This window comes from Hypomesus nipponensis, chromosome 17, assembly GCF_054491055.1.
Source record: "Hypomesus nipponensis isolate SF chromosome 17, ASM5449105v1, whole genome shotgun sequence".
NCBI classification, from domain to species: domain Eukaryota; kingdom Metazoa; phylum Chordata; class Actinopteri; order Osmeriformes; family Osmeridae; genus Hypomesus; species Hypomesus nipponensis.
In genome coordinates this window covers 12,294,389-12,309,056 of record NC_140377.1, presented here as the reverse complement: position 1 = coordinate 12,309,056, position 14,668 = coordinate 12,294,389, and the positions used below count along the sequence as shown (strand labels likewise).

The following is a 14,668-nucleotide window of genomic DNA, read 5'->3' as shown; positions in this document are numbered from 1 at the left end:
TGTGCAGATACTTGTAAGGTATTTTCTTGTGGGCTTTTATTGTGACAGGGGTGTGTGGTTCTGACGTTGGAAGAAAGTGAGTGGAGTGAAATGCTATGTGTGGTGGAGCTACAGTAAAGATGTACAAAGTGTGCCCGAAGACCGTGTCCGTCTCTAATGATTAATGCAACATAAACAAACCCAAACAGTCGGCTACATAGTAATACTGATAGCTGAGCTGGTAGAAACTAATAATAGCTATATCTGAGTCTGATGCCCATGACCGAGTAGACAGAGTCACAGAGAGCTTGGCTGCATACTCTGCCGTCACAGACATAGACATATATGTCTATGGTCACAGACGTACACATTAATGAGGTTGCTATAGTAACCCTCTCTTCAGTCCTGGAATGGCTGGATGCTGTGGAGCCTCGAATGGGACGGGGACGACCAACCATCCACATCCCGTTCGAGTCCATCGAAAACTATTTATTAAATGGTTTTAAAATAAAGGACATAGCGGAGCTGTTCGGCGTAGGCCACCAGACCATCCGTCGGAGGATGCAAAGCAACGGATTTATGGAGCTAGAAAGCTGACAAAAGTATCTGAATTTGAATATGAAAGATCTGAAATATTTGTGTGTCGAATTTCATAAAACTGAAATATTTTTCTGTTTAATATATAATACCTATCTGAATTATTTGTATGCCAAATTTAATTAAACTGAATTGTTTTGATCCAAAAATACACATTTCAAAAATTCAGATTGCAGGAATTCAGATTCTTGAAATTCAGATTGCAGGAATTCAGATTCTTGAAATTCAGATTGCAGGAATTCAGATTCTTGAAATTCAGATTGCAGGAATTCAGATTCTTGAAATTCAGATTGCTGAAATTCAGATTCAGATTGCGGAAATTCAGATTTTGTCTGAAATAGGCCAAAGGTGAAACAGCTTGCTTTCACAGGGAAAAGTAGACGATTTCAGAACGACCAAACTTTACCTCAGAACAAAAGCTCAGTTGCTCGTTGGAGGAACAGTATGGAGCAAGTGCTTATGAAACTTGTAAAAACTCGTGTCTTCTCCTTTGCCAAAATCGGCAGCTACTGTTACCAAGTGAGTCGATACAGACTCTGAGGGCGGCGGAGACCGATGGAAGACGTGGAACAACTGGCAAAGCTATAGCCTATATATTTATGTTTCGTTGTTTTCTTTTCTGTGTTGGAGTTCTTTTAAGAGCTTGATGCCATCAACATCCAGCCTGATATAAAATCATGAACTTCAATTGTGTCTCTTAATTATAATACCCACACAGAAAATCCAGGTTGAATCAAGTCACGCTAGCTAGCTACTGTATTGGTAATAGCCAATTTTGGATGGTCAAGCATATTTTTCATTGTCTCCTTATTCCTATCAAAGTCAATGTTCAGCCTATAGGCTATGTTCATTTGCTAAGTGACATTTCATATCGGTTATGGATAGTGAAATATTTGCTTTGAGATCGGACATAGCCTAGTATTTAACAGCATATAAGGAGTTATCTATCAGAATATATCTGTAGTGCGGCCGGGTGTGATTTGATTAATCGTCCACACATCGTCTGTTTCGAAGTCAGTTTCGATCAAATACCAACTATCTCCATACTACATCTTGCCGAAGTATCTTCTACACATCGGGCCGACGTCAGCAAGACGTATGTGTGCTATCCCAGATGATCTGGGTCTTCCTCAAGCAACTAGCAACTCAGTTTGTTCTACTCGGTCACGGGCATCAGACTCAGATATATTATTAGTTTCTACCAGCTCAGCTAATTCTATCAGTGTCTGCACAATTTGAGGGAGCGCCATGATCTGTGATGCGTCCTCTAAAGACCCGGCAATTCAGTCAATTTCCCGGCAAATGTTGTCATGTAATGCAATGCCTATGTGCACACCGCCCCCTACCGAACAAGATGGGTAGCTCGGTCAGCAGGGAGCTGAAGAAGAGAGGCTACTGACGTCACTCTGCTGCGCCGCTCAGAATGCATTTTCGTTTTCGAATTATGGGCAGTTCTTTGCGGGCAGAACACGAAAACGAAAATGCATTTCTGGAAATGCGTTTGAATTTGAATTGTGGTCACGATTTTGCAGCCATGTTCTTGAAAACGAATTTCTGGAAATGCATTTGAATTTGAATTGTGGTCACGATTTTGCAGCCACGTTCTTAAAATGAAAACGCATTTCTGGAAATGCATTTTCATTTTCGGTCCGTGTACGTGAGTTTAATTCCTTATATCATTATAACGGAACACGCATGAATACGAAAAACGTTTGTGAGTCCGTTTTTTCGTTTTTTTGCAAAAACGGAAAAACGGATTTTGACGTGTTATTTTGTTTTCTCGTTTTTTAAACACAAACCATAAAACAACTTTATATTTGGATTTTTCTCACGTGGGTGGAGCTAAGTGTGAAATGCCTGTCATTGGCCGAATGTGTCGTCAGCACTACCTGTTCCTTCAAAGTAAAAGTTTCCCCATCTAACTCGATTAGCCTAATATGGGTTATCAATCAGTTACATTTTAGGGTATTCACGTTTATAAACTTGCCAATTAATCTTTATTGACTTGGGAGTTCGCCCTTCCGACTTCATTCAATGCATCTACAGGCTAAATAAACTAATGTCAAAATGCTGTAGGCTTAGTCGTGTTTTTCCATTTATATTTGTATTAGTAATATTATAAGATCACATCAATCAATTGTATTGGCCCCTTAGTGTGGTGGTGTTGCTGTAAATTGTTAGCTAACTGATAGTGCTTATAGATTCAACATTCCATTGAACTTCTTTCACACAACTGTAAAAATATATACATCATGGCAATTCTAAATGTGCAGAGGAAAATGGAATGTGCAACTGAAATGCAGGGATAGCAGCATGTGAGGTTCTTGTGCACTGATGATCCTGTGCACCCTGCTCAGACACAGCTTGTGCATGTGAGGTTCTTATGCACTGATGATCCTGTGTAGCCTGCTCAGACACAGTTTATGCATGCCGCTAGGCGCTTGACCTCCTCCCTGTAGTCTGTCACTGACACAGAGTTTCATGCATTCAAATTCCCCCCCAGTCATCTACACACCATACTCCACTAATTGAATGGTTACTTTTAAGTGTCAAAAATAAGTTGCACTATTAATAATACAAAAGCTGTGTCAAGTTGCATGGGTAGTTTTGATGGAGAGCAATCTTCAAGACATGCCACACATCTTTCATTGGATATAGGTTGGGGCTCTCACTGGGTCACTCAAGGATATTTACCTTTTTATTCCTTAGACTAGTGGTCACCAATCCTGTTGCAGGAGAGCTCCCTTTGTGTATAGGTTTCACTCCACACGACCTTAGCTGCCGTTAGTGAGTGGTTGCACAACTAACTAGCACACACATGGTGTACTTTTCTCTGTTCCTTTCGGGATGCAACATTCAAGTACCATACAAAGTCAAATACATTTCAACACCTAACTGCACCTTATCTTTCTGCATGAAATACGGTATCTTAAATATATCCAGATACATGTGTTAGTTATACTACATTTATTTAAGAACTCTGAAATCCAAACAAACATTCATGCACTTAAACTTAATAAAAAATGTCATTTCTGAAGAAGGGTCATTTCAGGTTTCAAATCAATTTTATTACAGACAAATGCAAAAGGGCAACTTGGAACTTTTTTATATACAAACTGTATATGTCAACGCTTAATAGGGCAACAAGAGATGTTAAGGGTGTTAAGGCGTTTATGTGTGTGTGTGTGTGTGTGTGAGAGACAGACCCTTTATAGGTCTTTTATTACGGCCAGAGCAGTTGACAGACCAGCCACCTGGATGAGGGTCTCAAGTGGGCAGTCGGCCCGGCACTTTGGGCACTGGGTGGATGTCAGTGCCCATTCATCAAAGCATGCCCTACACCCAAGCAAGCTCCGGCAACACCCAGACAGCATAGGCTCATCCATTATTTCTGCAAAAGATATAGCAAAGATATCCAAACATTTATATGATAGTGCACTATTTCCTAATTCTTTAAACAAAAAATCAGTCTATTCAGTTGCTGAACTTCACTGATTCCATACATATAAATTAATCCATGGTTAAAATACTTCTGTGACATCACAAACTTTGATCATGTTTTTATATGTTTGTCTGTGACCTGTGTGGTCCAGGCATACACATACTATGGATAAAAGGATAGTAAGATGTCACTGAGATGTGTTTGTATGCTCAATGATTAAACCAATGACTTGCCAGATCAGAATAAAACAAGTGTGAGGCTCTGCTCCACCACATGTCCATTAAAAGTCTGGTATTGAGACCAGCCACTCCAGAATATATCAAATACCTTAAATTTGTTCTGGCCTATTTCCATGCAATGTACAATAAACAAAATAGTTAACCAACACTACTTATTTATAAAAATAAATACAAAATGTCTGTTTTCTACCTCTGCAAATCATGCAGGTAAAGGACTCTTTCAGGTGGGTTGCCTGGGGGCACGGGATGTTGATGGAGTCTCTGGTGACCAGAGTGGACAGCTCCCTCATCTGGTTAGCTACAGCTTCTAGACCTTGGGAGGCCTCCAGCACTTCCTCAACTTTGTCCAAGACCTCCTGCAGTCCAGAATTGTCATCTCTTTGGGAGAAGTAACATAACAAAACAGGACAAAGTTAATAATTGAGTTGTTTTTGATATCTTGGACAGTGACAACAATGTCAAACAACATTTTACAAGTTTTCATTCATTTACAGCATAAGTCTAAAGTCGGGAGAAAACTACTAATTTCCTTGCATGAGAGAATGTGTCAAAGCAATTGAATGGTAATATATACACTGCTCAAACTATTGAGGGAACACCTAAATCACACATTGTGTCTTGATGAAGGAAACATTTTCAAGATGAAAATCGTTATTGTACATGTGTTATTCATTGAAACAACATGACATAACAAAGGTCAACGGAAACCAAAATCACCTAATTGAGGCCTGGATTAAAATGAAACAAAAATGAAAGTAAACGATTGAAATCACAGTTTGTTCCGACTCATAATGTGACTTATATCAATAATAATGTGGAAAGTAGTGTGTATGGCCCAAATGTGTTGAGCAAGGGATACCATAGATTGTAAAAAATGTGAACTACCGCCAACAATATGTTTCTAAAGAGGACCCCAACACATACCTGGTCCTTTTCCTTCTCAGTCGAATAAAAACTGAGTGGGACATAGCATTTATTTTGCGGGAATTTTGCTTCCAATACATTGACCCTGGGAAAGACATAGAAAACAAACCACACAATGAATTGTATACTCAGTTCTGAAAAAGTGTTTTACCACCATAGCCGTTATTGAATGACTTAATGTAACATAATGTGATAGGATACTTCAGGTAAAATACAGAATAATAATTTTATTGAATCAGTATTTAGCATTATTGAGTTAAATACCTCTTGTTCCTTCGGTGTCCAACACTTCGCACCAATTGGCATCAGTCAGCACCAGTGACTCAGTTGTCTTCAGACCCAGCATCACTTTTTCAATGATGCTCGGTACGTTTGCCTCCATTTCTGTGAAACGTACCGTCACAACACTTACTGCGACTGGCTTTCCATTCTGTACCTCACCAATGCTGATTGCTCTATAACACAAAATAGAATAAATATTATACTTCATTAGTATGTGATCCCATGGTAAAGTGTCAGTGGATTGGAAAATATTTATTGACACTTATTTCTATTATATATCAAAATACTAATAAACAATAGTATTTCAAATGAAGGTAAACCTTGTCCAAGACTTCACAGTGCTGGCACGGGGGGTACTACAGGCAAAAGCAGAGCTAGCTGATGCTGATGGCAGCGATGAAAATGTAAACCGTCCCGGTCCTGAGGTCGGAGTGATGGGTGGAGTGGTGGTGGTGGTGGTGGTAATTTCACTCTCTCCATGGACCTCATAATGGGACCTATAAACAAGGTCAATGGCGCTGAAATAGCCTGGCTCTCCAGGGAATATGGCAACGTTGGCATCGTCAGTTAAGTAAAGACTGCTACCGGTGACCTAATAAAGAAGCACATTTTGTTTTAGTAACTACAAAGCTGGGGCAGCACGATAGTGTACTGTAGCTACTAAACACGTGAATAGCTACCAAACGGTTGCTAAACAAAAGCGTATGTTCTTTACATACTTCATGGGTAAAACAAAAAAAAAAACTTACTATTCTTAGGCTACTTTCTTTAACAACATTGTGGACATATTTTTCTGAAAGAGCAGGGGGCTGGGTTGGACCAACTGGGTCCACGATGTATAATTACTAAGCTAGCTAGCAGTTATTTCTGACACCCGAGCCCACGCTGAAATTAGAGGTTAGTTAGCTAAGCAAGTTAGCTCTAGCTAACTTTAGCTAGCAACTGCCCCTTCATTCAAAATCCAACGATTTAACAAAATACCTGAAATATGCGGGTGATCTTCTCGACCTGCATGTCCTCCTGTTTAAAAGTCAGCCTTTTGCTGCCACGGTAGAGGATATATGTATCCATATTATTATTTTTTATAAAGGTAGCTAGCTTAACTTTTTTGTTGCACGTTGACGATGGTGATGGTGAGTTCTTGCTAGTGTTGCGCGGTCATATTCGTCACGTGTTGGAGTTCTAACTACTCACTATATTGAGGGGGCACGGTCGGTAACTTCATACACTGTTTTATTTCAGTACACATAGGCCTACATCAAATTAATCCAATAGTAGGCTACCTTAATTATTTTTTTATGTTTAAAAGATTTAATTAAAAACATATTGAGTCAGTACAGCATTTCTACTGAATGTTTAAGAATCAGATTTTGGGCTGGGAATCTGATCTTAGATCTGCAGCTATAAAACAAAAATAATAATTAACACACGTTAGCTTTGAACAGGCGACCGGTTACGTAGACTACATACAGGAAGGTCATGTGACACTAGATTCGACGTACCAGGCTCTGGACGTACCTCAAGTAGGCCTACCTTTGAACCATATTGAAGCCAGCAATATGAATTCACCAACACTTGAACCCTTCCGCGAAGTTATTCAAGAAATGAAGATGCAAGGGAAGACATACAAAGAAATTTCGACATTCCTGACTTCCACTGGTGTCCAAAGAGGGTGTTCGATAGACAACATCAAGCGGTTTTGTGCCGACAATAACTTTTTAAAAGGAGTTGTGTCGGCCACTCATTTGGAATTGGCAGTGGCCAAAGGTATACAGGAGGTGGGTACACAAGAAGTATGTTTCTCTGTGTCATGAACCACAGAACTAAATGTATATATAGTCAGACATCCCAAGTCTCCCGGAAGGTCCGGGAGTCTCCCGCATTTCAATAGCGGCTCCCTGACGCCCGCAAATGCTATACAATCTCCCGGAAATCGGGGATTTTGTATTTCGAGCGAGCGAGAGACTGTGAAATGGTCATTTATGTTAGAGATAGGTGCATATCGCGCCTCATGAGAGCGTTGACGTACGTGCTGGTTGAGGGGGTACCTCATGCGTCCGGATTGCGTCCCGGGGGGGGACATATTCCTAAACATATTTACATATAAGTTCATAGGCTATTTTTACATCTGTCATATACACACACATACATTTTGCATAAATGTATTGAAACAAATTACTTTTAGGGTCTTTAAGCACCAGGTAGTGCGTCCATCATGAAAAAGGTCACATAAAGAAGGCTTCTGTCTAATGTCTGTTGGTGTGTTTGTCACTTTGTCACAACAGACCGGACCCACATTTGGACGTAAAATGATGACTGGCTACCTATCCACCAAGGGTATTCATGCGTCTGAGGGTCGAGTTGGAGCTGCGCTAAGATCAGTCCAGCAACCAAACCACGAAGCACGTTGTCATGTAAGTATTTTGCCCAACGGGCCTTAATTGTTATCCCACATGTGCTGATGCAAATGGTTTTTCTTTACAGAAAATGGTTATGCTTCAATCTAAATAAATATGATTGTTTTAGGGGGCACGGAACTTAAACCCATTTCCCTACCATGCTGAATACATGGGACACAAGCTTCACATGGACCAGAACGAAAAGTTGGTGATGTTTGGGGCCACACATGTCTTGGCCATTGATGGCTTGACCTCTAAGATTGTTGGTCATTCAACCATGCCTGTGAAAAATAACCTCATAATTTATGAGAATGTTTACAGGTAAGCAGTTATTGATGTTGTATACATTTTCAATTTGTATTTAATACACATATATAATTATTAGTGGTATCTTAAACAATTTTTTGTTGTCATGAATGTTTTTTTTTTTAAATGTGCTTGTGCTCTTTGTGTTGAACATTTGTTTTAACAGACCAGCGGTTTTGGAATATGGAATGTGGGATCAAGTAAGGGTAGACAACGGGAAAGAGTTTTACCTGACTCTATTTATCCAACAACAACTGTCAGGTTACAGAAACAACCTGGACAGAGCACCTTACCTACAAACCAAATCAACAAGGGTAGGTTGATATAGCCATGAGTAAATAACTCACCAGTACATGTGATGAATGAGCTGCCATTCCAGAAACCCACACACACATACAGAAACCTGGAATTCATCAGTATCATACCAGTACTTAATACAAATAAATAAATACAAACAATTCTTGTTTGTCAAATTGGAATGTTGGTATTTAATTACTTTAGTTAATGTACAAAATGCACTTTGGAAAATAATTGTATTACATTGCTGCAGATGTTCAATCAGTTTTGGAAAACAATCTGCAAAAATTGTTTGTTACAGTATATTCTCAAATTATTCAAATGTCAGGGATACTACATCTTTCTTTCTTCTTGATCTACAGAATCACAGAATTGAGCGGATTTGGCCTGAAATGAACAACAGGGTCAACTACCCAATAAAGACAGCTTTAGTCAATCTACTTGACCAAGAGCGGATCAACATGGAAGACAGTACAGTGAGGTTCTGTGTTTCTAATCTGACATGTCAGATTGCCAGCATTGGGATCAACAGAGTTGTGGACTCATGGAATGCCCACAGAATTCCAGGTATTTTAATGCAGCCTTCTCACATCAGTTCATGTCAACCTTTAACATTATGAGGACAATTATGCAAGCAGTAATTTAAAGCTCAAGTAATTAACTATTGTAGCTCCCCAGTAATACGCGCAGACACACGAATCTTTTTAAAGAACAGGGTGATCTTTATTCCATCGTTGTCGATCGATCCCGTGAAAACTGCAGATAAAACAATACTTAAAACAGCTGCTCGCAGAAACTTCATTGTATTAGCACTAGCTGTCTTAACACAGCAAGCGATGCGTCTGAGCTAGCTAAAGAGGCAACACATCAACATACCTCTTTGGCAACAATTACTAAAGGAGCTAAAAGACGATTTCTTAAACAAACTTTTTTTTTTAAAGTTTCAATTAAATTTAAAGAATTTAGGTTAACAGCTAATATAGACACTTTTGTTAATGGACTGCGCTTATTCACCTTATTCCGCCCCGCCCACTTTTTTCATCTTTTCACACTTCCGTTGTATTTGCACTTCCGCTTCACCGGGAATATCATTCAATTCAATGGAGAACTGCCGAGAAGTCCCGCTGCTAAAATATTAAATCATTTGGTGGATTTGTGCAAGATGTGCTATGTTCGTGTGCTACAACAAGTCAACAATACACCCTTTCACTGGATGGCTTGAAAACGACTTTTAAGTGTTGATATAATTTGTTTGCCGGTCAGATCGCTGCCCTGCACTGCATTAGCCACAAACATAAAATGTTCTAACGATTTCACTGCAGGGCATATGCATTTGCTATACTTTGTTTGAAAGCTTAGGTCCTCTAGAATTCAGTCGTGTGATTAATTTTACAGTCAGTACATGTATTTGAGACTTCCCCTCAAAACCGACCAGCTAGCGCTGTTAGCAGTAGAACGTTGGCTAGCTTCTTGTTTATCTACTCGAGGCTCTAGTTTTTACATCAGGTCTCTGCTATTAGCCATAAACTGCAAATGTATGAGTGACAAATTGTGCTGTAATAATAAATAGTAACAACTTTTTCATCGAGGGGCTTTGGTACAAGCGATATGAAACGTGTTAAAACTTACAAGATATGTATCTTCCCTCCTATCTAATCGCAATTAGAAAGACGCATGAAATAATTTGATTGCTGCGTTGTTTCAAAAGCTTTATATTAAATGTAGAAGCACTGCAGCAATTGTTTTGCTCACAGCCATGCCCATACATTTGGTTATAATCATGTATCTACTTATATCATGAATTGAGAACACTAAAACATACTAAAATATAGTTAGTTTACACCCTTTATTGATACGAGCAGACAAAAGGAAACTTCGGTGTTTTTTTAAATTCAGCGCCTTCAGCCAGGGATGCAGATCCTCAACTTTGGTTGGAGGTCGATGCAAATTATGTCGGCCGCAACACTCGGACCTCTTCTTTCCATGGTCAAAACAATGATAATACAGGGTCTGATTCCGTCTTCTCCACCTGTTATGGCAGCCACAAACTACAGTTGACGCTGGGCATCTCTATTAGCCATAAATGAGTACCAGAGCCTGCTTAAGACACTGTCTTTTAGCACCGTTATAAAGTGGAAAGTATCTAAACCGGAAAGGAGAATACTGACTGTGACCGTGACTTCCGGAATAAGGTCAATAGCGCTGCATAGCAGATCCTTTTGTCTCAGAGTGTGTTTCACACAAAAAAGTCCCACAGGCAATGTACACAAATTAGTTCCGCCCCAAGCCATTTAGAACACGTAGGAGACGTAACATTTACACATACAACTTACAATAACCCACTACATAAATGAACTTAATGAGACACAAACATGTTAATAAACTAAGGGCAGTTACAACTATATTGCTCCAATGAATAAACAATGCATGCAGTTACATGCAATATCAGTGTTTCCCACACATAGACTAATTTGTGGCGGTGCGCCACAGAATCAACACCGGCCGCCACATATTGCGTTTTGTAAAAACAATTTTTGTTAACACTATTTAGGTATAAACACGCAGCGTATTCGTTCAGCTGAATTTCCTTTCCCTGCTCTCCCTCCGTCTCTTTCACGCACGCGTCTTTCTCACATACACAAACAGTCACTACGTCAGCACACGTTAGCAACGATGCATACGCCGTTCTAGTAAGACCGACAGCTACATCAGCGAGCCTTCAGCATTAGTGCCGTAGCTAAAGGTCTAGGAAAGTTGACGCTACTTTTCGCTAGGTACCGACGGACATGTCTTAATCGAAGGTTCCCCTTCGTTCTTTTGGTGAAAAGAACCCCCCCCCCCCCCCCCCCCCGCCACAAATAGCTTTGTAATCTGTGGGGAAACACTGAATATATTACTTCAATATTCATGGGTGTGATTGTAAATCCATACCACCATTTCAAGATGTGCATTTGTGAATCACGATTGAATTGTTATAAATAAAAAGTGTATAACAAAGTATAACAATGTATAACAATGAAATAATAAGAGTTTCACACCAGGCAGAGGAGTTCCAAACATCTTGGCACAACATGGCTGTGTCAAGAAGGTCACAGAGGATCTCCTCCCCTGTGCCTCAGCAGCAGCGGATCTTTATGAGGCAGATACCAGATCGTCATTGACCAGATCCTCAACATTTGGCATCAACCCCTTTATAAATGCAGAAGAGCAAGCCCAAGTGGAGAGACACTTTGAAGAACAGTTTCCAGACATGACAGTCATTTATGACAATTTAATAAATAATACATATACACCCTTCCAGGATGCTCTTACGCATCTGATCCATCTTACTGAACTGTATGTATGAAAAGAAAACTTCCTCTTTCCCAGAGACAAACAACTGCACGCATACACACACACACACACACACACACACACACACACAAACACCTTAACACCCTTAACATCTCTTGTTGCCCTATTAAGCGTTGACATATACAGTTTGTATATAAAAAAGTTCCAAGTTTAACGCCATGTTGCCCTTTTGCATTTGTCTGTAATAAAATTGATTTGAAACCTGAAATGACCCTTCTTCAGAAATGACATTTTTTATTAAGTTTAAGTGCATGAATGTTTGTTTGGATTTCAGAGTTCTTAAATAAATGTAGTATAACTAACACATGTATCTGGATATATTTAAGATACCGTATTTCATGCAGAAAGATAAGGTGCAGTTAGGTGTTGAAATGTATTTGACTTTGTATGGTACTTGAATGTTGCATCCCGAAAGGAACAGAGAAAAGTACACCATGTGTGTGCTAGTTAGTTGTGCAACCACTCACTAACGGCAGCTAAGGTCGTGTGGAGTGAAACCTATACACAAAGGGAGCTCTCCTGCAACAGGATTGGTGACCGCTAGTCTAAGGAATAAAAAGGTAAATATCCTTGAGTGACCCAGTGAGAGCCCCAACCTATATCCAATGAAAGATGTGTGGCATGTCTTGAAGATTGCTCTCCATCAAAACTACCCATGCAACTTGACACAGCTTTTGTATTATTAATAGTGCAACTTATTTTTGACACTTAAAAGTAACCATTCAATTAGTGGAGTATGGTGTGTAGATGACTGGGGGGGAATTTGAATGCATGAAACTCTGTGTCAGTGACAGACTACAGGGAGGAGGTCAAGCGCCTAGCGGCATGCATAAACTGTGTCTGAGCAGGCTACACAGGATCATCAGTGCATAAGAACCTCACATGCACAAGCTGTGTCTGAGCAGGGTGCACAGGATCATCAGTGCACAAGAACCTCACATGCTGCTATCCCTGCATTTCAGTTGCACATTCCATTTTCCTCTGCACATTTAGAATTGCCATGATGTATATATTTTTACAGTTGTGTGAAAGAAGTTCAATGGAATGTTGAATCTATAAGCACTATCAGTTAGCTAACAATTTACAGCAACACCACCACACTAAGGGGCCAATACAATTGATTGATGTGATCTTATAATATTACTAATACAAATATAAATGGAAAAACACGACTAAGCCTACAGCATTTTGACATTAGTTTATTTAGCCTGTAGATGCATTGAATGAAGTCGGAAGGGCGAACTCCCAAGTCAATAAAGATTAATTGGCAAGTTTATAAACGTGAATACCCTAAAATGTAACTGATTGATAACCCATATTAGGCTAATCGAGTTAGATGGGGAAACTTTTACTTTGAAGGAACAGGTAGTGCTGACGACACATTCGGCCAATGACAGGCATTTCACACTTAGCTCCACCCACGTGAGAAAAATCCAAATATAAAGTTGTTTTATGGTTTGTGTTTAAAAAACGAGAAAACAAAATAACACGTCAAAATCCGTTTTTCCGTTTTTGCAAAAAAACGAAAAAACGGACTCACAAACGTTTTTCGTATTCATGCGTGTTCCGTTATAATGATATAAGGAATTAAACTCACGTACACGGACCATTTTCAAATTTTACATTTCAAATTGAATTTTGGTATCTATTTGCTGGGGCATATTTTGAAAATTAAATTTCAATTGTCTTTTTCGTTTTCATTTTAATTAAGTGAAAGAATGAGCAGTCTTAAAGAAGAAAATTAAAATGCAAATAGGATGATTGATTACAAATTTTATTTATGAGTCAAATAATGCAGCCACATTCTTAAAATGAAAAAGCATTTCTGGAAATGCATTTTCATTTTCATTTGGGTCACGATTTGCTTCCATATCAGTCCGCCTCTATCGCCAGATTCGTCACAAATTCACAAACATATTACTGGCAATTTTCACGTCGGATCTCAGAGGGGGGGGGGGGGCATTCAAACTACTACAGATACATAAAAAATCAAATTCAAAGTTGGTCTATGTTGGTTTTAAATGATCTTACTTTTGGTGGGGGTCACAAGTTTGAGATAGCTCCTCCTCACACAAATCTTCTTCAGACATCTGGTCTTCTGGCACCCATGATGCATCACTGAAGACAGAGGGGTCATCTTCTTCATCCGTCTGTTCAGGACTAGTGAGGGGGGTGGAAGTTTGCATCCTGAAAGTTGTCTGTGTCCCCACGCTGACCATCTGGGGCTTTAGGTTCACCTGCACAGCTGTGGCAGAGGCAGTAAACATACCCAAACATATGAAAATCATGGCGAATCTAAGCGGTTATGTTTGGATGTATTGTATTTCATCAATGTATATGGAAATGTCTTGCATGCATAGAATTTGGCAACGTATGTTTTAGACAGCATAACAACAACTCAAACATAGAATCATCCCAAAAATAAGATTTACCGTGAGACCTTCCAAGGGACTTCAAATTACACAGTGTCCCAGTGTCACAAGTGGAGGAGGGCAAGGGGTCATCTACCGCAGCACCGACACTATCCGCGGTCTCCTGCGGTGAGGCATCTGTCAACATCTTGCGCAAAGAAATTAAAAAAGGTCAGCGACACGGTCACAGGTACATACATATGAAAGAGAACCATAATAGTCACGTTCTATCAGGAAAGGGAAACTAAATCAATCAACTAAATCAAACACACACACAGTTATGAAAGCCACTTGGTGATCACTCAAAGATCCAAACACTAGCCATGGCGTGCTATCTAGATAGATATGACAAGCTTTTGGACATGTACTTAAGAACAATTTTGTTTTGGTTCATATTCATGAGTCACGAAATGTGCTTTTCTAATGTCACACTGATCA

The 14,668-nt window shown here is 39.5% G+C and overlaps 2 protein-coding genes across 2 annotated transcripts; one reads left to right on the top strand and one right to left on the bottom strand.

The window, feature by feature from the left end:
* Positions 1-3,673: 3,673 nt before the first annotated feature.
* LOC146253588 (uncharacterized) lies at positions 3,674-6,941 on the bottom strand. The gene is made up of 6 exons (XM_084677109.1): positions 6,445-6,941; positions 5,784-6,055; positions 5,446-5,636; positions 5,182-5,266; positions 4,448-4,635; positions 3,674-3,967 (listed from the first exon to the last, which is right to left on the bottom strand). The coding sequence occupies exons 1-6, from the start codon at positions 6,532-6,534 to the stop codon at positions 3,786-3,788; spliced, it is 1,008 nt and encodes a 335-aa protein (XP_084533235.1). The 5' UTR covers positions 6,535-6,941; the 3' UTR covers positions 3,674-3,785.
* An 81-nt stretch (positions 6,942-7,022) lies between these two features.
* LOC146253587 (uncharacterized) lies at positions 7,023-11,982 on the top strand. Its single transcript, XM_084677108.1, has 6 exons — positions 7,023-7,241; positions 7,749-7,877; positions 7,990-8,183; positions 8,335-8,482; positions 8,828-9,032; positions 11,507-11,982. Exons 1-6 carry the CDS (start codon positions 7,023-7,025, stop codon positions 11,809-11,811), a joined length of 1,200 nt encoding a protein of 399 aa, XP_084533234.1. The 3' UTR covers positions 11,812-11,982.
* The last annotated feature ends 2,686 nt before the right edge of the window (positions 11,983-14,668 follow it).